Source organism: Lissotriton vulgaris, chromosome 1_1 (genome assembly GCF_964263255.1).
Source record: "Lissotriton vulgaris chromosome 1_1, aLisVul1.2, whole genome shotgun sequence".
Classification (NCBI taxonomy): domain Eukaryota; kingdom Metazoa; phylum Chordata; class Amphibia; order Caudata; family Salamandridae; genus Lissotriton; species Lissotriton vulgaris.
The window spans coordinates 204,490,242-204,517,951 of record NC_141685.1 but is presented as its reverse complement, the minus strand read 5'-3'; the positions used below and the strand labels follow the sequence as shown (position 1 = coordinate 204,517,951).

Sequence of the window (27,710 nt, the reverse complement as noted above, 5' to 3'; positions counted from 1 at the left end):
GGTCATACATGCTCTAGTGTGGGAGGCACAGCATCCCTGGCAGGTCATACGTGCTCTAGTGTGGGTGGCACAGGATCCCTGGGCAGGTCATACATGATCTAGTGTGGATGGCACAAGATCCCTGGGCAGGTAATAAATGCTCTAGTGTGGGTGGCACAACATCCCGGAGCAGCTCAAGCATGCTCTAGCGTGGGTGGCACAGGATCCTGGGTAGGTCACATATTCTCTAGTGTGGGTGGCATAGGATCCCTGAGCAGCTCAAACATGCTCTAGTGTGGGTGGCACAGGATTCCCTGGGCAGGTCACACATGCTCTAGTGTGGGTGCACAGGATCCCTGGGCAGGTCACACAGGCTCTAGTATGCTCTAGTGTGGGTGGCACAGGATCCCTGGGCAGGTCACACATGCTCTAGTGTGGGTGGCACAGGATCCCTGAGCAGGTCACACATGCTCTAGTATGCTCTAGTGTGGGTGGCACAGGATCCCTGGGCAGGTCACACATGCTCTAGTATGCTCTACTGTGAGTGGCACAGGATCCCTGGGCAGGCCACAAATTCTCTAGTATGCTCTAGTGTGGGTGGCACAGGATCCCTGGGCAGGTCACAAATGCACTAGTGTGGGTGGGAAGGGATCACTGGGCAGGTCATACATGCACTAGTGTGGGTGAAACATGATCTCAGGGCAGGTGATACATGCTCTAGAGTGGGTGGCACATGATCTCTGGTCAGGTAATGCATGCTCTAGCGTGGGTGGCACAAGATCCCTGGGCAGGTCATACATGCACTTGTGTGGGTGGAACATGATCTCAGGGCAGGTGATACATGCTCTAGAGTGGGTGGCACATGATCTCTGGTCAGGTCATACATGCTCTAGTGTGAGTGGCACAAGATCCCTGGGCAGGTCATACATGCTCTAGTGTGGGTGGCACAGAATCTCAGGGCAGGTCATACATGCTCACGTGGCACAGGATCCCTGAGCAGACTGTGCATTTTCAGGTTCAGGTGGCACGGGATCCAGGGGCAGATGATGCATTCTATAGCATGAGTGGCACGCGATCTATAGGCAGATCCTGCGGTCTCTAGGGTGCAGGTGAGGGGGGCACCGGATCCTTGAGCAGATTGTGCATTTTGTAGTGTGGAAGGGTCGGTGTCACAGGATCCCCGACACATTATACATCGTATTGTAGGGGGTTTGGCTATGGGGATCATGCCCTCTCTTGACGGGGCACAACAATGGCGTGTCATTAGTTCCACGGCAGAGGGTGCAGGGCTATGGAACACCTTCCATGTTCCTGTGTCGGCTGCCACTGGGCTATGAGCAGATGACGTACTCTGCAGTAGTGGATAGGGCTGTGAGTGAGCCTTTCATTCTCCAGCACACTGGGAAGCCCATGGATTCCACAGCCGGGGCACACTTCTGGTCATGGTACGTTCTCATGCAGGGAGGTAGGTACTGGGATACAGACATGCCACGCGTGTGGGCGAAGGACGTATCAGGCACGGACTCTGCACAGAGATGAGTTTGCAGCATGGTGGGGGGTACCGGGCACTCTTACCTCCTGGATCTGCTCCTTCATGACTCTGATCTCGTTCTCGCGAGGTTCGATCTGCTTCTTGAGCTCCTTGATCTTGTAATCCAGTACAAACTTAAACTTCTCCAGCTCCTGGTTCTTCTTCTTCAAGTCGTAGATTCTCTTCTCCTGGTGTGGGAAGAAGCAGACGGCAGTGAGGCCTACTCCATGCGGTGGGGTCCATACAAACCTGCAGGTCGTAGCCTGTCTGTCCCCGATAATGTTATAGGGGAAAACTTGTTGCAGCATAAACTTTAAATGCCAGTGTCTTCTTAACTGTTCATCAGACAGTAATGAAGATAGAAACACATGTCAGGGGCTAAGATAATGAAAGACTGTAAAAAATGAATCATCACTAAGCTAAGAAAGTGAAATTTTGGAAGAAATGAATAGGGAGTTTCGCTGGAAGAACTGCAACTTTGCAAAGATGGACCATGTGAACAAATGCACTGGGAGGGGGTCTACAGATTCGTATATCACTTGAAACCCACAGCAGAAGGCTATTGGTGAGTGCTAGTCCTTTGTATGCTCGAATATATAAGTATTTTTGGGATCAGTGTTTTTGCATGTTTGGCGGGTTCACAATGAATCTATAATTCATAGTTGTGGTCATCTTACTGGTGTGAAAGTGCCTTCATTTGCTTTGCAGACTGTTGTTCTGCACACTGGGGCACTGCTGTCGAGTCTACAGTGTGTGTGTGTGTTGACACAAAAACATGTTCAAAGTGGCAAATCCACAATTGTCATATTTAACTTACCAATAAAGCCACAGTAACGGTTCATGAAATGCATTGATTTAATGAAAGTTAAATGTCACACGTGGTCTGCAGCACATCGAGCGCCATCCACTAGGCTGGCAAGGAAAACATGGCTTCTGGCCTACATGTAGTCTCGTGTGTGCAGCTTTGAAACCTGAAGGCAGATCTGTCACAATAACCCATATTGAGAGGGTAGAAACATACTTTTAAATATTAAGAAAGTGTAGTGCATTTTCTGCATGGTCACCCCACATTTATCGCCTTTTGCTGCTCTCTATATTTTTGCTGGGGGTAGAACTCTATTAAATGCTAATACTGTGCCTCACAAATGGGACTAGCTAGAAAAATAAATAAACAACTATTTTTAATAGGTATAAATAATACAAATAAAAAGTGACGTTGGATTTTTACTAAGTATTAAGAAAAAATATTATTTAAAAGTTACCTTTTTGTCTGCCAGAAGTTCTTGTCTGAGGTTTGCTCCCCCACTTATACCGGCCAGTAAATAGCATTTGAATACGTGTGATTGGGTGAGAAAGCCTCCCACAAGCAAATAATGGGCTGACTTGAATGGGATGAGATGGCCGTCTGATCCTGATGGATAATGCAGGGTGGGGCTGCAAGCATCTTTTTTTACACAAAGTGTTAAATCTTGTTGAATATCAAATCCTGCTTGACAGGTCTGCTGGGCTTTTTTCCTATGACACTTGAGGCGCACTTCTAAGAATACGCCTCTGTCACCGGCAAATGTTAGCACACACCTGGGTGTGGCCCTTCCTTTGTTGCCCTGTTTGACAAGTCAGCTGGGTATTTACATATAGCACTTGGGGCACACTTCAAAAGACGGAAACAGGATGCCATAACAATTCTTGTGTATCCACTGTCTGTTTTCTGAAAACCATACATTTTGTTCTACCAAACGTCTTTCTCCGGGTCTATTGGCAGTAACCTCGATGCTTTAAACTGGATTTTAGTGTTAGATGTGGGACAGTACTATAATTATTATAGTACAGCCTCCCAGCCCACACATACACACACACAGCCTTTAGAGTGATTAAAGACTTTTGCCATCTTCAAAATTGCCCGAATGGATAGGTTTAGCTCTGGGAACCTTTACCCTACTGGTTAGGGTGTCCTCAGGGGTCATTCCACACCACTAATTAGTGTTAGGCATTATTTTATCATCTCCAGGCACTGACTGCAGAATGCTGCTGGACGTGTGGAAGATCAAAAAAGGACTGAAGCTGATGTTGGATTCCTGAGAAAAGCCAAGCAGACTGGACCCGTTCTCCCTCTTATACACAGGACCAAGAAGTGAATTCAAAGGGTCATAAGGCTGACCTCCAGTTAAAGCTACAGGGAAACAACAATCTACAAGAGGCCTTTTCAGGCAACTGACCAGTGGCAAATGAACATGGACTGGACGCTGCTGCTGGCTTCTACCTGATACCCAGTGAGCCTCTAAGCACCTTCCCTGAGGCGCTATGGGGCTTTAGGAGTGGACTCCACTCTTGGATTGAAACTTAAAGGACTACTGTCAGAAGGCAAATGTTTGGCCAGGATGAACCTAGTTGGCTTGTCTGTTTCATTCTCTGTGGCGGTCCGCATCAAATTGCACCTAGATACCAGTCTACCGCGGACAATACCGATTATTGCCACATAGTTCATGGTGCTATTTCTACTTAAAAATGTAAAAAAATCATCTTTCTGGTTCCTCTTATTAGATTTTTGACATTTTGTTTATTACATTTTACTCTATTTTTCTAAATCATTTTGCTTTATTATTGTTTTCTTTTCTGACTTTACTACTGTTTTAGTATTGCATAACTACTTTATACATTGCCTTCAAGTTAAGCCCCTTGGCTCTGTGCTGTAGCTACCAGGGGATTGAGCTCAAGTTTATATAATGACGTTCATGGTGCTATTTCTACTTAAAAATGTAAAAAAAAATCATCTTTCTGGTTCCTCTTATTAGATTTTTGACATTTTGTTTATTACATTTTACTCTATTTTTCTAAATCATTTTGCTTTATTATTGTTTTCTTTTCTGACTTTACTACTGTTTTAGTATTGCATAACTACTTTATACATTGCCTTCAAGTTAAGCCCCTTGGCTCTGTGCTGTAGCTACCAGGGGATTGAGCTCAAGTTTATATAATGACTTTAGTAGTTAACCCTGACAAGGACGGTGATTAGTACTTGAGGTGGGTACTCACCGACCTCAACTAATAACCCAGGTTCTTATAATAAGTGATCCAGAAAGGCCTTGCGGCCCACAAGGCAGAGTGCATGGTATATAAAAGTGCAAATATAACATTTTAAGATTGGCATGTTCTTACAATGATTATCCCCCCAATAGCTATTCTCACTGTACCAGTTATGTGGCTTTGTCGATCAGAGAAGCTAATGTACAATTAAAGTGCTATTTTATAAAGTTTCTTGGAAAAATCTACAGTCATTTCAACCACTATTTTAAATATTTATCAAAGATACTAACCCGTGGTGGATTTCACCTACAATGAAATTGGATTTCTGATAAATGTACAGAAAAAAATAACTTTAAAAAAGTTATAAATTTCCTGTATGAAGATCCAGTAAAATTGATAGCATTAATCTGCCTGTATCTCCCTTTCTGTCGGAGGTTCACGCCATGAGGATCTCTGCCAGCGGTTTATCCCCTGAGGAGGTGCAAAACTGCTCACATAGCAAAGACAATGGCTTCGGCTTTTTGGCAGGACGTTCTAGGTGGACAGTATGCTGTTCAGATTATCTCAGAAAGGGCCATGTTGGAGGGTTCGGATTAGTAATTCACTTGAAAAGGGATCAGGGTGAGTCCTGCTCATTCATAGTTAAGTGATGAATGAGACCAACGAAAGAGGGACATTTGTTTCCCAGGGAATACTACAGCTATCCTGACTCAATGCACAGTGGAACAGGAGCTGGTCTGATAGTAGTGTGTAGTGTGGAAGTGACAGAAGTGTGGAGAAGTGTGGCTCAATGGTTAGAGCGGCAGACCCTGATGCAGAGGTCTGGCCCGGGACCAGGGTTCAATTCCCTCCTCGGCGGGTCTTGGGCTCAATTTCCTCGGACCTGATAATTCTCGCCTCGGTGCCTAGTCTAATCATGGGTCCCACTATGCAACTCTGGGCAACAGCTTGCTGAATCTTCACAACGGCCCCAACAGTGCTGGGATGCCTGGCTTCACCTTGGGGGTGCCCAGGAGTGGACATTTCACAGGGAAAAGCCAGGAAGGGTTCCACAGCGGTATGCGTTACAGCGCCAGGACATCCCAGATCGGGTATTAGTGTGCTTTACAAGTAAATTTTCACATAGCCAATTTGATCTGACTAGATAGGAAGGAACTGCCCATTACCATGGAAACACCATTGGGTGGACCACCTGGAGCAGAAAGGTTTTGTGCCTGGATTTCACAGGAAATGGTGCACTGTGGAATAGACTGCATTAAAGCAAAGAGGATGTGCTGAAAGAGGGGGAAGGTTTACATTTGAGAGCCTTTTACCCACTTGTGGGGAAGTGTGCCGAAGCCATTTTATGTTAGGGTGTCCCCTGCCTCATGGTGGAAAGCCTACCTTGTCCAATCAAGCTCTCCAACCAAGACCCAACGCATCTGTTGTTTGGCACACCTTACTAGTCCATGTTTTAGGAAATGTCAGAGAAAGCATTGTGCATATACCCCTTGGTACGACTGAAACTATGTTTAGTGTCCATTGTATGCGGTCTAGATGATAAACCTAAGCATCAGTATGAATAGTATGTCTTGTTTATTTAACTGAAACATAAGGTTCCTACTTTTTCTTGACCCAATTGCTTTTTCCCAGTCTAAACACGAGTGCCCATATTTTAAGGAACAAGCCCCACTGCCTGTAAAAAACAGACACCAACATCGAGTCTTGTCGGCCATCTTGGATTGCCTTTTCTTTATAAGGAAGCCACACCCACACCCGAATGATTGCTATTGACAGTTTCCAGAAGCAAGGCTACGGTTGCACAAGCGGTAGCGGTTCTATCCAAGTTCAAGTGGTGAATGTTTAACCTCTGCACAACGCATCTAGGAATGGAAAAAGGTGCAAACTACTGATCTCCAGAATCTCAGTAAGGACATTCGTAGTTTTAGAGCTTAGAGACTAATTAACATTGCACAAATGCGTGACCGAATTATTAGGGTAAATTCTACATACCAAAGAAGATTAATTTTTAAACAGATGTTATTTTTATACAATAGGTTATTTACATAGTGAAAAAGGCACCCTGAATGTGTATTAAGGGAACAAGAATACAGGATCCGCAGTACCCTCAATACCTTTCTCTCATCCGGCCACTCCAAAAGTCTGAGATTATGCTGCAGAGTCTGTGCAGCCTGAAGGTGGGCATTTGAGGGGGCTGCTCTCGAGTAGGAGCTCGACGTTCTCTGACACCCGCAACCCCTGGCTATTGTACTGTACAAAAGTGGCACCTCAGCGCTGAGGACCATTTCTGGACTAGCAGAAAAGCAGAAGAGGAAGAAGTCTGCTTCTGTGACCTGTGAGAAAACCTGAAGGGCTAGTCCTGCTCCCACTTGTACCCAAGTCAAAGAGGTGGACTTCAGTGAGCAGTTGGCTGACCGCTTGTGTCACTACAGGGACACCGAAACCTGCGACCGGCCTTTCTGAAGTTACTAGTTGAAGTAGGAGGACTGGCACTAACCACTAAGGCAATTCGATCAGAGCTTTTTGCGTAAGAAGGTTCAGTGGACTTTCGTAGTCAAGATGTGAGACTTTGGTGCAATAACCTGCATGGCTACAGATTCCAGGCTTGGTCCGGGGGTGGGTTTCGAGCTTCAAAAAAAAGACCAAGCACCAGTGAAGACATCTTTACTGGGCGAAGGCGTGAAAAGTATTTAGCTGATTAGAGGACTTCAGTTGGTGAGAAATTTGAAGAGCTTTTCCCACCAATACTACCAGATTCAGCAGGACCTTGTCAAACTGGTATCTAATTTCTGGAGGATACATCTTTCAACCATCCAGAAAGAAGACAGAGTTACAACGGGCCAGATGTATCAAAGGGGTTTGCCCATTCTGTGTCTATGTGGAAATGTGTTGATACATATGCCCAAAGTAACTTCTTTAACTGTGCCGTCGTACTAGGCTTAGCCAGCCACAGGTAGATTGTGGCTGGCCGAACTTGTGCTGCACCCATAGACGGCATGCTGATACTTGGTGATTTTTAAACAAAAGCATTTTTCTGTTAATATCTTCCGTTCCTCTTATTCAGTTTCATTAATTTTCAGTATTTTTTCTTATTCAATTTTCCTCGATTTTTAGAAAAGGATTGTAGGATTTTATTGCGTGGTGTTTGAACTTTTTGATTGTTTTTGTACTGTTAAAATACTTTAGAAATGTTCTCACAATTTTGTATGGTGCTCTGCGCCATAGCAACCAGGGGGGTTGAGCACAGGTTTATTTAATGATCTTTGTGTTTGAGCTGAGGGGATTTTGCACTTGGGAAGGATGCACACCTTCCCGATCTAATACCCCATTTTCTTACAAATAAGCATCTACTAAGAAAATGAATTTGCTTTACTCATCTGAGCAGTACTTTTTTAATGCATTGTTTTTCTGCTTCGAAGCACAAATCATCTATTTTGCCTGGGTCTGCCTGCAAGAAATTGAGAATTATGTCTCTACAGAAGAACTATTGATGAGAATTTGACCTCAGGGTGGTTTTGCTCTTATCCACAGAGATAGGCTGTCTGCTAATGTGTACAATCACTCTCACTGAGAGGGCTGTGAAGAGCTCATTTATATCTTTCAAATTGTTTATTTGATAAAAAATAAACCTTGTGATCAGGATATTTGATGGGAGAAATAAAGTGAACAATCACTAGCCATTCAAAAGTACAAATGCATACATGAACTAAAGTATACTATCAAAACACATGCTAAAAGTAAAGCACGTTATTGCACAATAATGAAAATAAATGTATCGGCGATTGCAAATGTGTAATAACTTATATGACATCAGGCCTCAATGAGCACCTAAGTAAAAGCAAAATACAAGGCAAAACATATAACAACAGCAGTTAAACAAGTTACCTATCTTCAGTTATGATCCATCTTGCGGTCACCATATGTAACTCTTCACCTCTAGAACACTACTGGGCACCAGACTGGCTATGGTGACATTTTCAGCAATGCTTCCATGCACCGTGGTGGTGCCACGTGGCTCTGGCGTGACATCGTACCACCAGTGGAGATGCACACATGCACCATCTCCTACGCGCTGATGTCAGTTCCTTTAACCTCTCTCTTTCCATACCCTCGTACATGGAGTATTTTACAAATTGTTGATGACAGTGCAGAGAGTTGATTTCTAACTTAAGAACTTGTGACGTTCACTCGTCCACCACACTAAACATGGAGATGGGCGGGCAGTGAGGACCTTACGAGAGAGTAGCCACCAGAAACAGCGGTACTGGAGGTAATGAACTTGTTCTTCTGATGGATACTTCTGACTGCAGATTCCTCACCTTAGATAGATACTACAGCAGTCCCTCCCAAACAGGTGGGTGCCAGGGGAGTAGACTCAGACCAAAGGTCTTGCCAGACTGAGCGAGAGAAGAGACCTTCCCACTGGACCGGACCGAGAAGGCACCAGTCCTTACTGAACATATGCACTGACACCCATATGTTGCCTGGCAGATGTCCATCACTGGTATACCTCACCCCAAAGACATTGCAGCAAACTTGAACCTAATAGAATAAGGCTGCAACCCTCAGGAGGCTGTTTTTTGTCCAGTGCAGAACAGATTTTGATGCAGAAGACCACAACGCGATGCTCCTGTATGTTCCAGCCCCTTGACCTTACTGTGGGCCGGCTTTTGTCTTTTGTCGACACCGACTGCTACTAGGATCTGTGATCTTGCTTACAATCTTTCACCCTGAAGAAGTCCGGCAACGGACGAAACGCGTCGGCTATTCACAACTATCAAAACAAAGAAAAAAGAAAGAATAAAAACTGAATAAAAGAAAGAAAATCAAAGTCACAACTTTTGTGTGTCTTATCTGAACATTTGGGAAAACTAATACTTTGTTTATTTGTATGTTCGTTTTTAACAACTGTTCTGCTATGATGTATAATTTTTGAAGGGTGCTGTTCAATTTCCAAAACCAGATGGCGAAGTGGCCTCTTCAGCAGGGCGGGACGTGTCAGAGGACCACTGTCCCGTCTGGCAAAGCGGCCTATGCAGCAGGACAGAGTGAGTCGGAGGACTGATGTCCCGGCTGGCAAAGTGGCCTCTGTGGGAGGACGGGACGAGTCGGAGGACCACTGTCCCCGCTGGTGAAGCGACCTCAGCAGCATGACAGGACGAGTCAAAGGACCGCTGTCCCCACTGGCGAAGTGACCTCTGCAGTATGAGAGGACAAGTTAAAGGACCGCTGTCCGGGCTGGCAAAGTGGCCTGTGCAGCAGGATAGGGCGAGTAGGAGGACCGCTGCCCCCACTGGCGAAGGAGCCTCTACAGCAGGAGAGGACGAGTCAGAGGATTGCTGTCCCTGCTGGTGAAGCAGCCTCTGCAGCAGGACAAGTCGGGGACCGCTGTTCTGGCTGGCGAAGCAGCCGCTGCAGCAGGACAGGACGAGTCGAAGGACCGCTGTCCCCACTGGCAAAGCAGCATCTGCAACAGGAGAGGACGAGTCTGAGGACTGCTGTCCCAGCTGACGAAGCGGCCTCTGCAGCAGGACAGGACGAGTTGGAGGACCGCTGTCCCCGCTGGCGAAGTGGCCTCTGCAGCAGGACAGGACGAGACAGAAAACCGCTGTCCCTGCTGACGTAGCTGCCTCTGCAGCAGGAGAGGACGAGTCAGAGGATAGCTGTCCCCGCTAGTGAAGAGGCCTCTACAGCAAGTGCATCCTCTGCCTTAAGAATGGGATCTGTTGAGGATGCAGGTGTGAACACTGGGACAGTTCACGTTTCAGTATTTGTTTCTTTCAGGGTCTACCATTTCTATTTGGTGCTTGCTCTCAGACTATCTCACAGAAAGTTGGAAGTTTCAAAGACATGCATAGAAAGGTTTGCATTTTATCCGCTTACTATCTAGCATAATATGTTTTTGTTGTTGAGAATGCAGGTTCCCTTTAGCCAATATGATAATTGAGATGAATCATTTGTCGCCATGTTGTTTAGCCTTAGTTTAAGATACATTCGTGGACTGATCCTATACCCACAGCCAGAGAGGGTCTATGTACAGATGTTAGGCCAGAAGTCGAGTCATGCTGCTTTGCAGCTCCACCCAGCCTCAGTCGGAGGCGACATCGGGACAGCGAGAAGAAGTGGGCTTCAGGCTGTCGCTGTTCATTTTACAGCCCGTAGAAGCTGCGACAGAGAAGAGTTGACTTGATATTTCATAAAGGAAACACAGGTATGTGGTGCTATCCACCTTAGAAACTCCAGCACAGGCTTACTATTTACTTTTTTTTATCTAAAAGTACTTAGAAACATCCTGAAGGTGTTGGGATGAGAAAAGCCAAGTTAGAAAAGTCCATGCTGTTTCTGCTGATCATAACATGCTTCTCTAAATTAATTTTTGCATTTGGTTTGGTGGCCAGTCATATTTTATTCACTAAATGATGATTTTAAAATAAACATATGTCCTGTTTCTTAGTGCTATTTTGTGTGTTTTATTCACTTGTGAAACAGTCTTTGGAGTTGTACTGTGTCCCTGAACTCGTCTTGTGAGACCAATGGCTACTAGTGAACATTTAATGAGCTCAGTGGGTTGTGCATGGGTTGCAGTCAGCTGGATTTCTAATTCGTTTTGATGCACTGACTGAGTCCTTGCATCAAGGGATTAGACATCCGACAACTACGGTTCTGGGGGAGGGGTGGTTTACCCCAGATTGCATCAGGCTGGGAGGGCTGATATTATCTGTTAGTCACCCCTTTGGAATAGCCTCTGAATGTTCAGTAATGTCGGTGAAACTGCCTGGCAAGAGACAATAGGCCGAAAGATTGGGTAGTGATGTAGCTATTCTTAAATTGTTCAAGTGCCTAATCAGCCTTTTCACAAACATGCTGGACCCATCACATGGCACATGCTTGGTAAGTACAAAAATATCGAAAAAAATATATAGATGTTAAAAATATCGTTGTTAAAAATATCGTTTTTTTTTGTAAAAATATAAATGTAAAATAAAGTAAATAACACGAATAAATAAAATAAACATAATCAAAAATATCTAATAATGTTTAAAATGAATAAATAATGCATATATAATAATAATACATTAATTAAACATATACAGAAAATATATCATATATACGCACTTAACAATAAGTCGTAATAATTATTTTAATAATTTATAAATTAATAAAAAATATAAATTACAAACACATTTACAAACAAAAAACAAAAACATAAATAAAAAGTAAAGAATTACTTTTAATAAATTAAAAAAAATATATATACCTTTAATAATTTTAAAATGAATTATATACTACATTATAACAAAAAAATTAAATAGCTAAATACATAAAAATACTAGTCAAAATCCACAATTAAAAAAATACAGTAATAAAAATGGTGGATAGCATAGAACTTAAAATTACCATTCCCACTCCAGAGAGCGCAACAGTAGAGAAACCGTTGTATAGCGTAGAGCTAAAAATTAGTATTCCAACTCCAGAGAGTGCAACAGTAGGGAAAACATTGATAGCATAGGGGTAAAAATTACTATTCCAACTCCAAAAAGTGCAACAGTATGGAAAGCGTTGGATAGCGTAGGGGTAAAAATTACTATTCCAACTCCAAAAAAGTGCAACAGTAGGGAGAGCGTTGGATAGCGTAGGGGTAAAAATTACTATTCAAACTCCAGAGAGTGCAACAAAAGGGAAAGCATTGGATAGAGTAGGGGTAAAAATTACTATTCCAACTCCAGAGAGTGCAACAGTAGGGAAAACATGGACAGCGTAGAGGTAAAAATTACTATTCCAACTCCAGAGAGTGCAACAGTAGAGAAAGCGTTGGATAGCGTAGGGGTAAAAATTACTATTCCAACTCCTGAGAGTGCACCAGTAGAGAAAGCATTGGATAGCGTAGGGGTAAAAATTACTATTCCCACTCCAGAGAGTGCAACAGTAAGGAAAGCGTTGGATAGCGTAGGGGTTAAAATGACCATTCCCACTCCAGAGAGTGCAACAGTAGGGAAAGCGTTGGATAGCGTAGGGGTAAAAATTACTATTCCCACTCCATAGAATGCAACATTAGGGAAAGCGTTGGATAGCGTAGGGGTAAAAATTACTATTCCAACTCCATAGAGTGCAACAGTCGGGAAAGCGCTGGATAGCGTAGGGGTAAAAATTACTATTCCTACTCCAAAGAGTGCAACAGTAGGGAAAGCGTTGGATAGCGTAGGGGTAAAAATTACTATTCCCACTCCAGAGAATGCAACATTAGGGAAAGCGTTGGATAGCGTAGGGGTAAATATTACTATTCCCACTCCAGAGAGTGCAACAGTAGGGAAAGCGTTGGATAGCGTAGGGGTAAGTAAACATTACTATATTTAAATTGAAAAAAAACATTTTTAATATACAAAAAATAGTACACATATAATTTAAAACAAATAAAATACTTTAAAAAAACATATAACACATACATATAAAATACATAATAAAATACATAACAACAAACAAATGTCGATATTAGTAACATCGAAATTAGTGACATCTATATAATTGATGTCGATATTACTAACTTTGATATTACTTACATTGATATAAAAAAATCGATATTACTTACCTTACGGTCGGTATTCTGTCCAACGATATTTTTGACCTCGATATTCTTCACCTTCGATATTTTCAACTCGATATTAATGTAGGTCGATAATTTGGAATCGATATTTTGACTGTGCACCCTAGGTCCATCTCAAGGGGCATGTCACTGGTATTTTATAGGCCCGCCTATAAGCCATATTCAGTGTAATGAAGTGGGAGTACATTATCCGCCTCTTACTCTTACTCATACTCGGTATCAGGAGGTAAAGTAGGTATATTCTGAACTTCATCAGAATTGCGAAAAAAAGAGCCTCAAGCCTCTGATATTACTTGCGTCGAGGCAGAAGCTGAGGATTAAAGTCTCATAATAACTGACTGTGCTTTTGTAATCTCGTAGCACGATATAGGCCTGCCACAAGCACAATTAAGACCAGGTTCGGAGATAGGGCTGATTTAGTAGTCCATGTCAGAGCAGGCTCAGACGGATTTAGCATAGACATAGGGTCTAGTGTGATAGTCTGTACTGATACAGGCACAGTAAGAGGTTACCAAGGGGTCAGTAAATAGGGTTCAGAGGAGGGTCATCGGACACAAGTCTAAATGGAGGTTCCTGTGGCTCCATAGGGCAGAAGAAGAACTAAAGATAATTGGAAGCATCAGAAGACTGCTATCTACTGCAGGGTTGATGATGCCCCGGGTAATTGGGGGCACGCTAGGACCAGTTCTGGAAAAGGTTCTAATTTGCAACACACAAAAGGGGTGAGATTTTTAGCTTGAAGCCCTAAATTCTTCTTGCCAAACTTCAAGTGGCAGGATAAATTTGAGTCCAATTTAGCTTTTTTGCACTAATGGCACATTTTCGTCTTGGACTTACCTGAAGACATTGAATGGAAAATCAACATTTCATGGGAATGACCGGAACTGCAAGCCACCCTGCAACTTGCATAAGAACTTGTGCTTCACCCACAATCTCCTCTTATTTATCTCAAAGTCGAGCTTTGCCTTTTGTCAGTCACCTTTGGATGCATTGCAGCACACTTGTCGCAAGCTTTTAAGTCGTGACTGGAGCCCAAGCACCGTAAGCATGCGTCCTGTGTGCCTGTGATGGACATCTACTTCCTGCAGACCCAGCACAGCTTGAATCCTGTCATGGGGAGGCGTTTTCTCTAGCACACTGCTATAAAAAAAATTGAGGTCACTGGAAGACCATCAAAGTTGAGAGAAGAGCTCTGGATCGCATTGAAGGGCGCAGAAACAGAGGTACTGACGTCAGCGTGCAGGTGTGATGCTTAAATATGGCTCCACTCCATAACTTCTGGTGCAATATGGAGTCACTATGGAGCCACATGACGCCACCTACTTGTGTGATATGGAGCAATGCCCGAAAATGTCTCCAGATCTGTTCTGATGCCTAGAAGTATTCTAAAGATGAGGAATTATACATTAGGATGCCTATGTCAGCAGTGTTCTCACCTCATCTTAGATAAGAAGACACTCACAAGATACTGCGGTTGGAGGCACTGCCATCTATTCCCTTAGTGCCACTTACTCAGAGTTGTAAAGGAACAAGCTACTGGCGCCACTGTTTCAGGGAAGCGCCTCCATCTTCCACCTCTGACCAAAAAAGGGACCATGAAATTCCAAGAAAATGAGCTCCCCACAGAATACAGAACTAGGACAGACCACCTTGCCAACTACCTTTGATGACTTCTCTAGCAGCCACAGAGCTAGTAGGAGAAGACAGGTCTGTTGGTGGCAATCAACTTGGACAAGGTCACTGAGACAACCGATGACCCATACCTCCAAATGGTCTACGTATGTATCTATTTGGTATTGCATTTTGCAGACTTAGCAAAACGTTAGTTGAATGCTTTATAGTTTGCCATTGACAACCAGGAGAACGAATGCAAGAAGCTTCTGAAGTTCAATAAACACCCCACACCTGCCCTGCTCCAATAGTTACTGGATCCTAAATGCACGTGGTTCTCAGGGATGAAAGAAATCAATGAGAAAGAGATCCGAGGTACAGCAATGTGCAAGGCCACACAAAGAATGGATCGCCCAGTGCCCATTTCAATGGAGCCATATAGTTGCATCCTGTGGTCCTGCATCAACCTAGACTTCTGTCTGCCCCGGAAGGTTAGAGCCACAAAAGGTGATGGGAGGAAGGCTAGCAAAGCAGCTTTAACCATTAACAATCGCTTTAGGTAGCATTCCCACCCATCGTTTGTCGCCCATGGTGCCATTCTAGACAGAATCTGTACTGACCCTGTGACTGGTGGGCACAGTCCATCCAAACTCCAGGCAAGGCTCCTCCAGGAGATAACACAGCAACCACAGACCAGTTCCAGTCTTGTTAGGACTGGTCAGTGGGGTATAGCTTGGATCCTATGGCACAGCGAGCAAGGGGCCCGTCCAGGCAAACCCTTGGCCCCTTCAGAAACGAGCAGAAAGAGGAAAAGTGAAGGTCACAAATGAGCGTAAAGAGGAAGAATAAAAGTCAGAAATTAGCAGAAAGAGGAAAAATAACAGGCAGAACAAGCAGGGAGCGGCAAAATAAATGTCAAAAATGAGCAGAAAGAGGAAAACAAAAGTCAGAAATGAGCAGAAAGCAGAATAACAAGCAGAACGGACAGAAAGGGGCATAATAAAGGCAGAAAGAGGCAAAATAGAGGTTACAAAAGAGCCGAAATAGGAAAATATAAAGGTAAGAATTAAGCAGAAAGAGGCAAAATAAAGGTAGAAAAGGGTAGCAGAGGCAAAATAATGGGCAGAAGTGGGCAGAAAATGTCAGAAAAAACGACCCGAAAGCGAGCAGAAAATTAGCAGAAAACAAGCAGAGGAGGCACAAACCTAAGGCAGCTGAGGGTAGCGGACTGCAGGCAAGCTGGACAAGAAACCTGCCGCAAGGTGATCAATATGAGGACCTGCTCCAGCAGTGGTCACTCCAGTGCATCAGCAAGGGTTGCAAGAAGCAATATAAAAAAGGCTTTGTGAATTTGCAATGCCTTACACAGATTATTCATAGCAGCCATAGCTGCAATGCCTCTGGAACCAAGAGAATAATATTTGTAATATATTCGTAATAACTCTCCCCCAATTTTACATAGGTTATCACTTAAAAATCAGCTTCAAATATTTATTATGGAAATTCAACTATTTTTCTCCAAACATCAGCTTATGAGGTTTGAAAACCATTTTCGTCTCCGAGTCAAGGTTTTCATTTTTGGATACATATATTAATTCAGCCAAGTAAAAGCTTCAAATTTAGTAGACTAGAATGCACACAGGAGAGCTACTTACAGGTACATGGAGAGCAACCAGCAGCTCACGATCTACTCGTTGGAGATCCGGTGCTTGATGATCCTGTACAATTCTGTATGCCACCCTCTTTCTCTCCCATATCCCACTTCATAATTTGTTCTGCAAGGTGAAGCCCACCCTCTAAACCACCCCTATTCCTCGCCCATACACCTCGCTATCCCGCTCCATACCTTGTCCTGGATGGTCTCGTCGCGCTCCTGGATCTCCTTCTTCAGACCCTGAATGTCCTTCTCTAGGGACTTGATGACCCCCTGAAGCTTAATCTGCTCCATTCTCAGACGTTCGATGTCGATGGTCCGTTCTTCGATCTCTTTCTGCAGACTGCTGAACTGGAGAGGCACAAAGCATTGCGCTGTGAAAGGGGCCGATGGGAGAAGCAGAGGGTGTGAAAGAGAGAGAGTAAAAGTAAGAGAGAAAAACAGAAGGAACCAGCTAAAAAGAGAAAGGCTAAGAAAAAGAAAGGCTGTAAGAGCAAAAGAAAGAAGGAGTGAAAGAAAAGAAGACAAAGAAAACCAGGCTACACCTGCATCCAGACTCCTGGGAGGAACTAGAGGATCTCAGCAACTCCCTAGGATGTACCTCTCCCATTCCCATTGGTATGACAACCATTCCACTTGTTACTGGTCCTTTACACATCCCCAATCAGGATCACCCAACTCGATTTTAGCCTTACGAGCCAACCAATCCCAACTGGTATTGTACTGTGGTCTACAGGTATCAATCACAACATGTGTGGCCCTTCCCCCTGGTTTACCACTGGTACCTTGTACAGATGTGAGCAGGTATGATGCACACCATACATAAGTGCCACCTCTCTGCTCCCCACACCCGGCCCAGCCACCCTGCTCCTGGGGATGGCCAACACCAAGCATGGCTCTGTAGCTTCTTGCCAATACCCCATCACGCCCTGCAGCCTCAATTCAAAGTCAGTAAGAAGGCCCAATGCCTGGTCCTGCCTCCCAATCGTGACATGAGCCTCTCCTACCCTGAATCATTATACTTGCCGCCATGCTCTTGATTCTTCTCTCTCACTCTACCCGTCAGTATGACTATGACAATTCTGGGCCCTGTTGCCCAGCCCCAAGTGTATCTTGACTATCTTGCAACATAGTTCTCAGGGCATGCCTAGTCCAGCTATTTCATTCCTAAATGGAATATCTTCATCACCTATAAGTACTGACACACCCAGGGCCGACCCTATCGCCCCACTCCAGATTGACCCCTCCCCGTTCCTCATCACCAGATACCACCCCATGCCTGGCTCTCCCGCTCCACTTTAACTGGTAGACATAATCCTACCCATGACGGGCTATGCATCTCTGCTTCTGACTGATATTTGTATCCCGTACCACTATTGGCCATACTAGTATACTCTAGACTAGTACCGCTTCTTCTTAATATTGTCAGTCTTATTCACCCTGAGCTCTGACACCCATTAATCCTGCAGCGTACCACATCCCATGCTGACACTGTGACAATGGCAGACTACCACCCAGCCATAGGTTGTTCTCCCACCCATCCCGTGGCATACCCCGCCATGACTCTGGGTTTGCTGGTATCTTAGTCCTTATAATGACAGTAAGTTTCTGTCACAGGTTGGAGCCCCACTTGTCCTGTAGTATACATACCTCATCCCAGGCTCCTTATTCCTCAAGATGTCTGTCTCGCCATCAGCTGCAGTTTGTACTTGAATCAGTAATACAATATACCCACTTTGTGCCCTTGATCTGAAGCGTGCCTTCTAACTCATGATGCCAGGCTTTCTGCTGCAGGCTGAACTCCTGAATGTCTCACATTTCCCTTGTTGCTCATAGTGCCAGCCTCCTCCCTCAAATGCAGGTTGGACTCCCAATGCTCCCACAGTGTACCCCCATTCTATGATTCTACGCCACTGTTCTGACGGCCCTTCTTTCTCATGATGCCATCTACCCGCCTCAGCCACAGGTTCTACCCGCATCTGTTCTGCAGTGTAGTTCATCTCATGCCTCGCGTCCTTCGCAGAGCATACGTCATCCAATGTCCCTGTTCTGACTGGTACCTTTATCCTCATGATACCTGTTCCATCTGCTGCAGGCTGCACTCCCACCACTTCTGGAGTTTTTAAACAAAGCAGACACACTGGATTCCATCTAACAATTGAGAAAAAACGTCTCCCCATATTATACAGCCAAAAACAATCACAACAAATAAACAATATCCATCTGTATCATCCTCCCAAGAAGTTACAACCTCAGACCTTGAAGACCTGGTGAAAACCATCAGCCTGTCTTCTGCTCATCATACCCCTGCTCTCCACTAAGTTCCTTCAATCAACATTTGCAGCTAACCCTGTCAGAAATGTTATCAGTAACTCCTTAAACCAGGAACTCCCAGAGATATTGAAGAAGGCGTGCATCCAAACTCTACTCAAGAACAACAACTTCAGCACTCCAGACCCCAACAGCTCCAGACCAACCTCCTTAGCAAACTGGAAGGAACAGCCTTTCGACCTTTCTCATAATTAATGGAAGAAAATCAACTATCTCATATTAGCTAACAGGATCCGGGCCAGGAAGAGGGGCTGGATTAGCCCTATTCAGAATTTGATATTTTGGACAAAACTGGTGTGGCTACATTACTACTCCTGCACCTTTCAGCAGCTTTTGAGACAGTACGCAATGATCAATTGTTTCTTAGACTGAAAAAGAAGTCTGTGTAAATAGCATTATTCTCACTTGATTTCCTCTTACATAAACAACAGATCCTACCTGATTCACTCACCCCTATTCTCATCAAATCCTCACTGCACAAAAACAGGAATTCCACAAGGATCTATCATCTCGCCTCTACTTTTCAACAGCTACATGAAACCATTAGTACAACGTATCAACAGTTTCGGAGTCATCTACTATAATTATTATGTTGGAAAATCCTATGGATATAGGAGCATTACATCTCAACACATGCGTAGGTGGCATGGAATCCACTTAAGTTAAAAGATTGAAAAACTACAATACTGACCTGCAGTGAATGGAAACAGTATGATCATCTGTCTTTCTGGCCAGATAAACTTGTACTTCAGCCAAAACTAGAAGACAAAGCATGTCATCTTGGAATAATCGTTTGACTCTACCCGTTCCAGGAATATTCAAGCAAAGGATGCCTCAAACAACTTTCTACATTTTGGATTTCCTCAAAAGGGACATATAATTCCATTGTTCATCCTCTCCAAACTTGACTATGCCAACGGCGATACCACAGCATTCCACCCTCAACTACGAGGAGGCTGCAAAGAATCCAAAACTCTGCAGTAAGGTTACTTCCAAATGTACATGTATAATCCACACCTCTACAGTCCTGATGGCTGTCCACTGGCTCCCAAGTCCAAGAATGTCCTTATTCAAGCTATGGTGTATCATCCTATGGGCTGTAGATGTCACAGGACCAAACTTAATTCAAGCAAAAATCACCAAACACTCCCAATTAAGGAGTCTGTGTTTCAGGCTGACACTGCGTTTTAGTAACCTCTGCTTACACGAACACCATTGGTGGTGCTTCTTTCTCCACTCAAGTGGGAAAAGTGTGGAATTCCCTACCTGCAAAAATAGGAGTGAATGAGAATCAGTTAAGAGTCTGAAAAAAGGAGAGGAGCTGGTTATCCGCAATGTGATCCAACAGAGTCTACATGATCTCAATTCCTGGCCTCTTTGCCTAATGACAGATGCTCTTTCAGAGCCGTCAAAGAGCTAAAAAGAGCCAAACCAGCAGAATGTCAATACAAACAATCACTTACTAGTATCAGGGAAAATCGCATCACCCTAGAAACATGCAACCCATGTGGCATGGGCAGCTATTCGGATATACCGCATAACTTGTCACCTCTTATCAAATCGTCAAGTAGAAAGTCAAAAAAATCAACAACAAAAAATTCAATAGTGATGCTACCTAAAAATGTGTTTCATCACTATCAACAGCCAATGGAACAACCGAAAATGCAACAACAAATACAACTGCCCAAAGTTAACAACCATCAATCTTTCTTTTCCTCATTTCCTTCATTCTCAGATTGCATCCTATCTCCGAAATCCTACCTCTGCCATATTCCAAAAACCCAGCATGATAATCGACTTTAATTTAAATGTACGGCTAGTTATTTTTCCCTCTCCTTCCTTTCTACTGAATGATCTTCTCCTTGCACTCCATCTTCTGCCTACCTTTACTGCCTCGGAATGCAGTTTACTCTGTTGCCTGCCTCATTTCGCTCTCCTCTCCCTCTATGTAACCAGTCCACACAGTCTAATCTCTATCCTCTCCTAGCCTATCTACTTATCAAAGGTTTACTCATCACCCATCAAACTCTCTTTCTGTGTAACCTCTCCATTCAAACTAACAAAGTGTAATCCTCCTCTAGGCTAACTACTTGTCCAATGTTATCACTTGCTTGAAACTCACACTTAACTCCAATTTACTTCATCTGCCACAAGAAAGTGGAGGAAATGGTCCAGTCTCCTGAGAGCAGATGACTAACGCCAATAACAATGTACAACAATAACCAATACCAGTCGATTAACCGCTAACCTTGGGTTGGGGAGTAAGGTGCTACCCACCATAAAGCGCTTCAACACCTCGTCAGGGATAGTAACCACTATATACATGCAATGTAATTACAATTACAGTACAATGCCCCATCCCATGCCCCTGCTCTGATGTTTACCCTTTCCTCATGGTGATGGTCTCTTATACAACATTGAATGCAACTTTTTCTCATGAAGTCAGTCTTCCTGTCAGTCACTAGTTGGACTCCCACTAATTGCAGGATGTGTCAATTCTATGCCCCTATTCTGATGGGTACTTTTTTCCTCATTATGTCAGTTTCCTTCTGCTGCAGGAACCCTCAGTATACCTCATTCTATACCGCCATTTTAGCTGGTGCCTTCTTCCTCGTAATACCAGATTCCTCTTCAGCTTTAGTTTGCATGAGCATCCGTGCCATAATATACCCATCCCACGCCCCCCATTCGGACTGGTACCTTGTTACTCATTAAGCTGGTCTTGCCCTTGAGCGAAATGTTGGACTCACACACATCCCACACTGCCCCATCTCATGTGCCCCTTTCGGACAGGTACCTTCTTATTATGAAAACACCCCCAGCCCCACTCATCCTTGAGTACCAACTGTCTCATAGTTCATGACATCTCATGCCCCTTGTTCCTCATGATGTCTGCCTCCCCATCAACCACAGGTTGGACTCACACTTCTCCTACAATATACCTCATCCATTGTCCCAATTCTTTTGGGTACCATTTTCCTCATCATGCCAGTCTCGCCCTTCAGTTCCAAGTTGGACTCTGACCCTTCCCACAATATACACGTTCAATCCCACCGTTCTATTGGGTACCCTCTCCCTCATGATTACAGACGCAGCCTTCATCCACAATTTGGACTCAAACCCCTGCAGCAGTATACCACATTCAATGCCCCCGCTCTATACGGTACCTTCTTTCTCATGATGCCAGTCTCGCCTTTCAGCCGCAGGTTGGTCTCCCTCTCATCTCTCAGCAGCCGCTCATACTTTATTTTCATGTCCTGAATCTCTCGATCTCCATCCTCTTCGATTTGCTTCTTGGTCTCCTCGTACTCTCGAAGCTGCTGCCTGGCATCGTCATTGGCCTGGAGAGGTGAGCAAGAGAAGTGACTGTAAGAAGGGTATGTACAATACCAGCAAAGGGGATCTTAGGGGAGTGGAGGATGAAGAAATACCCATGAAACTTTGAAGGTGGTGTGAGAAGTTGGCCCGATATGCAACGTTCGCTATTCTAGCGACCGCTATGTATCGTTCCAACGACCCTTATGGTGTTTGGTTGTAAGTCAACCTATAGACCAGCTATCCTAGTAGCGTGGATACGAGCAGTCTAAGGCTAAAGACTCGAGAGGGCGCGTTAAGCCAGCTGTTTACCACACATGTACCCCTTGAACATCCAGTGAAAGGACACCACACAAGTGTTATGAAAATAAACAGTATATTTATTAAGAATCACAACAGCCCTGTACTCTTTATGAGGACAGGGTACTAAGCACAAACCAAATCTGTTATGTTATGTTATGTTATGTTATGTTATTTATTTTTTTGTATAGCGCAACGGTTACTCAAAAAGAGAATCCCGGCGCTTTAGGTAAGGTGAAACAGGTTTCAAAATAACACAACACAGATAAAAACAGTTCAAAAGTCCACAAAAGAAACAGGGCTACAGGCAAACCTATTGAGAAAACAGCCAGGTTTTGAGGCCTTTCCTAAAATCAAGAAGAGTAGTCGCCCCCCGCAAAGGGAGCGGTAAGGAATTCCACATCTGTGGGGCCAGCAGACTCAAGGAGCGGCCGCCTAGGCGAGCCCTCTTCACACGCGGAACAGCCGCAAGAAGTAAAGATTCCGACCTCAACGCGCGAGTAGGATGGTAGAAAGTGAGTCTCTTTTGAAGATGTTTGGCTCCCACCGCATGGAGAGCTTTATAGGCCAAGGTCAGAGCCTTAAAGGCAATCCGTTTGCGGATGGGTAGCCAGTGTAGCGTCACCAACAACCCAGAGGCGCTGGTGCGTCTACTTAGGCCAAAGATGGCCCTGGCCGCCGCGTTCTGTGCCACTTGAAGCCTCTGCAGCAAATACTCTGGCAGGCCCAGGTACAGACTGTTGGCATAATCCAACCTGGAGCCTATCAGGGCCTGCACCGTCAGCCTCTTGTGATCCTCGGACAAGAGAGGCAGAAACTTCCGCAACATTTTTAGCAGGCCGAAACAGGTGCCGGTTACCCCCAGAATCTGGGCTTTCATCGTCAGCCCCTTGTCCATCTTGACCCCAAGGTTTTTAGCCATGGGAGAAGAGCCGGACGGAGGGAACATGTCGATGGGCCACCAGGCCTGCCAGCAGGGCTCCGAATCGCACCCGAAGAAGAGAACCTCCGATTTATCGGAATTGCACTTGAGGCTGTGCAGTTGGAACCATGCGAACACAGCCCCAAGGCAATTCTGGATACTCTCCCCGTCAAAGTCAGCCCCCCTCTCACATGAGAAGAGGAGCTGAGTGTCGTCGGCATACGACACGATCCGGGCACCAAAAGACTCCGCCACCGCCGCCAAAGGGGTCATATAGATATTAAAGAGGGTCGGGCTCAAAATAGAGCCCTGAGGGACCCCGACTCCCAAAGGCGGCATTACAGCGGTGTCAGATGATGTCCAGATCGTTTGCCGGCGGCCGGCCAAGAAGGAAGAAAACCATTTGAGCACCGTCCCCCGCAGGCCAATCTCAAAGAGTCTTGCGAGCAGGCCCTCATGGGGGACGGTGTCAAAGGCCGCCGACAGGTCCAACAACACCAGCATGACTTTGCCCACGGAATCAAGCACCCCTTTGATGGTTTCCGAAACCTCAAGGAGCGCGGTCTCGGTGCTGCGGTTTGAGCGGAAGCCTGACTGGGAGTCGTGCAAGATCTCATGAGACTCCAAAAAATTGGTGAGCACCGACTGAACGTGCTTTTCCAAGATTTTTACAAAAGCCGGCAGCAGCGAGATAGGCCTGTAATTGGCTGGGGCTTTCGGGTCAAGTCCCGGCTTTTTAAGCAACGGGATGACCATTGCCTGCTTCCATGATGGCGGCACCTCTCCCGAACTCAACGAAAGGTTGAGAAGAGGGTGAGCCAGCGGATTAACCACCTCCGCCAATTTACCCAGAAGCTTAGCTGGGCAGGGGTCAAGCGGAGACCCAGATTTTAAATTGCCCATGAGCGCAAGGGAGGCGGAGGCTGGCAGAGATGGAAACTCAGCCAATATGGCGCCCTGCATGACTGGGGGGGGCATACCCGCCTCTGGCACCGGCAGCGTGACCGGTCCACTCGAAGGAAAGGAGTCCTGGATGAGTTTGATCTTGCCTGTAAAAAAGCACGCCAGATCTGCTGCCCAGGATTCTACAGGGCCCTCTTCCGAGACGGTGGTCCGGGGTGAGATGAATTCTCGAACGATAGTAAAAATCTCCTTACTGGAGTTCGAAGCTGCTTCGATTCTCCCCGCGAAATAGGCTTTCTTTTCGAGGCGGATGTCGCGGTGGTAAGCTTTAACCGCAGCCTTATAGGCAGACCTGTCCTTGCTGTCGTAATGTGCCCGCCAGGCCCTTTCGGCTACCTTGCACTGCTGCCGCGTAGCCCACAGAGCCGAGGTAAACCAAGGGGCCGAGACCCGCTTAGATGTCGGGCGGGGGGGTAGAACAGGGGCCAGGTCATTCAGCCTCTCCGTCAGCCACTTTTGCAGGGCCTCCAAGTCGCTTTCTAACTCGCCAGACAGAGGGCAAGGGTGAGTCACAGCAGCCTGGGCTAGCATCTCAGGGGTCACCCTGCTAAATGCTCTACAGGCTCGTCCCCTCTGCTGTGGGACAGGGTTCAACGCCCTAACCTTGCCACTGATTACAAATTTGGCAAGCCAATGATCCGACCACAGGACCGGGAGAATCTCTTTCACTACCAGCGGAGAAGTCGAGAAAACCTGGTCTAGGGTATGCCCCTTCTCGTGGGTCGGACCCTGTAGATGTGGGGTCAGGCCCAGCGGCGTCATCGCCTCCAAGAGCTTAATAGTGGCGGGGTCCGATGGATCATCCATCCGGATGTTAAAGTCCCCAGCCACTAAGCAGTGTTCTGCTCTCAGGGCTAGACCCGCCACCACCAAATCAAGGTCAGCAAAGAACGTCCCAAGCGGACCGGGGGGGCGGTAAACTAGCAGTCCCTTCACTGATTGGTGCGGCGCTAGCGCGATAGAAAAAGCCAGCGATTCAGAGCCGCGGATGTCCTCAGTGGGCAAGATGGTACAAGATGTGCCCTTCTTTACCACCAATGCGACCCCGCCACCCCTGCCCTTTGCTCTGTCCTTCCTGAAGACATCATAATCGGGCGGAATGGCCATAGCCACATCGGGATTAGACGCTTCGCCCCACCAGGTCTCCGTCAACATAAGGCAGAGTGGCCTCTCAGTCTCGAGGAGCTCAAAGATGTGTTGCGCATGGCAGCTAGCCGACCTGGTGTTTAACAGCATACAGGCGTACTCCGCGCCAGCGATGTCAATAGGCGGAGTAGATGACAGGACCCGGGTAGGATGCCAGCCACAACCCGGACATCGCAGCTTGCCCCTATGGCGGGCCGGAAAAACAGTGCGGCAGCAGCACTCCCTGACATGCAAGGAGCGCAGCTCCATAGAAGAGTACCGCATCGACAGGGCGCCCAGAGAGCTCAGTCTCGGTAGCCAAGGCCCCGCCCGCCGCCAAAACGCCTCCGGGACGCTGACGGGCGCAGACGGGCAGGACTCTGGCTTGACTCCGGCGCGAGTCAGGCGCTACCGCTGCGCGTCACCGCTGCGCGAGTAAGGTGAGCTTTAAATAGGAGCTCACCTGAACTCCTGCAGAGCGCTAGACGCTCAGGCAAGTGGCGCGTGATTGAGAAGTCCCCCCCCAAGATGGCGACCGGCGCCACAAGCAGGCAACCAGAAGGTGAAATAATCCGTCCAAAACGCGGTGGGGGCACAATTATAGTGCAAGTATAGGGCCAGAGCACAATGGAAGTTAAAAGCAAGGCAAAACAAAATAATTCGAACCAAAATACAAAAACGGGAAATTTTTAAAATAATGCTAGCGCAGCGCGCTGTAATACCAGCAGCCACAATGCACCCAAAGGCACCTTACCAAAGGCAGAGCAGCGGAAATGCTCGCCTTAAATAGGAGCTCACCTGAACTCCTGCAGAGCGCTAGAACGCTCAGGCAAGTGGCGCGTGATTGAGAAGTCCCCCCCCAAGATGGCGACCGGCGCCACAAGCAGGCAACCAGAAGGTGAAATAATCCGTCCAAAACGCGGTGGGGGCACAATTATAGTGCAAGTATAGGGCCAGAGCACAATGGAAGTTAAAAGCAAGGCAAAACAAAATAATTCGAACCAAAATACAAAAACGGGAAATTTTTAAAATAATGCTAGCGCAGCACGCTGTAATACCAGCAGCCACAATGCACCCAAAGGCACCTTACCAAATCTTTAGCAAATACTTCAAGTGCACAATTAAAACAAGTGTCCGAGGACACGGAAAGTTTAAGGTCTCGGGCGGACCCGATAAGGCAAATCGGAAGCGAGGGACTCAGGACCCTAGAGTAAAGAGGCTATGCAGGCACCGAAATGCCGAGTTACCTAGCCACGAGGGCTGCGGCTGCACAAGTCTTACAGGCGTCGGGGTCTTCGCTGACGAGCCAGGAGCCGGAAGAAATGGAGTTGCTGGCCGGCGACCAGTGCTGAATAGTTCGTAGAGATCCAAGCCTGGATCAGAGAATGTTGATACCTGAAAGCAGAGGGGACCAAGTTCGTACTACTAGCCAGTAGTTAGAGGGTACCAGGAGGGCACCGGTTGGCCGTCACCTCGACCAGGTGAGTGGGCGACGCTAGGCTCTGCAGTCTCACGGACCAGGAGGCGTTGTCGGCGACCACGGTGGAGGTGCGAGCTGTCCCACGAAGGATGATGCTGTCGGCGTCGCTGGGCCCAGGATGGGGCAACAAGCCTTGGCAGATCTCAGGGCCACGTGGTGGGCCTAAGATGGCGTCTTGAGTGGACCAGGAGGGTCCGGGGTGCTTCTCGCAAAGATGGAAGCAAGGGCCAGTCTGGAGCAACCAGACCAGCAGTGTTGATTGTCGGTCGTCGTCAAGGAAGGGCACCAGCCAGCGGCTAGTGACCAGACAACGTGCTGAGCAGCGAGCAGAAGGGCCCCACGCAGATCGTGGAGATGCCGGGGGGCTGCACTTCGGTGCTGGAGCGGCTCAGGGTCGGGCTTCTCGGACCCCAGAGCACTCACCAGAGAGTTACCTCGATGGTCGTGCTGGTTTTAAGAGCGTGCAGGTTCTGATGATGGCCGGTCCCTCGAGGTCTCGTCGCACCCACAGATCACAGCTGAGCTGATGACGTGGGTAGAGGTCAGAGGTGCCAGGGAAGCCGGTTCTCGTCGAGCTGGGCCGTCGGATTCCTTGAGGAAGGACTTACAGCAAACCGCAGAGTTCTTAGGTGGTGCCCGCTGATGCAGGGTGACTACTCCTTAGTCACAAGGGAGAAATCTTGAGAAGAGTCTTGAATGTCCTTTCGTAGAAAGTAGTTCTTGAATCAAAGATGATCTAATTTGGAAGGGTCCCCGCTCCGGCCTTTATTCTAAAGAAAGGGGTGGGTACATGACTAGGTCCTGCCCTAAGGGTGGGACCAGGAAGGGGGGTAGTTACACCCCTCTCCCCTGCCGGACTTTCCCCAGGCCAGG

General features: G+C 46.3%; 1 protein-coding gene across 1 annotated transcript in view; it reads right to left on the bottom strand.

Annotated features, from left to right (window-relative positions):
• The window catches only part of CFAP57 (cilia and flagella associated protein 57), a 378,308-nt gene that overhangs the window by 43,244 nt on the left and 307,354 nt on the right, over positions 1–27,710 (bottom strand). Inside the window, exons 16-18 of the mRNA XM_086952180.1 lie at positions 21,900–22,073; positions 16,594–16,752; positions 1,555–1,698 (exon numbers count right to left, since the gene is read on the bottom strand). Of these exons, the coding sequence (XP_086808306.1) occupies positions 1,555–1,698; positions 16,594–16,752; positions 21,900–22,073 (477 nt within the window). The remainder of the gene's footprint in view (positions 1–1,554; positions 1,699–16,593; positions 16,753–21,899; positions 22,074–27,710) is intronic.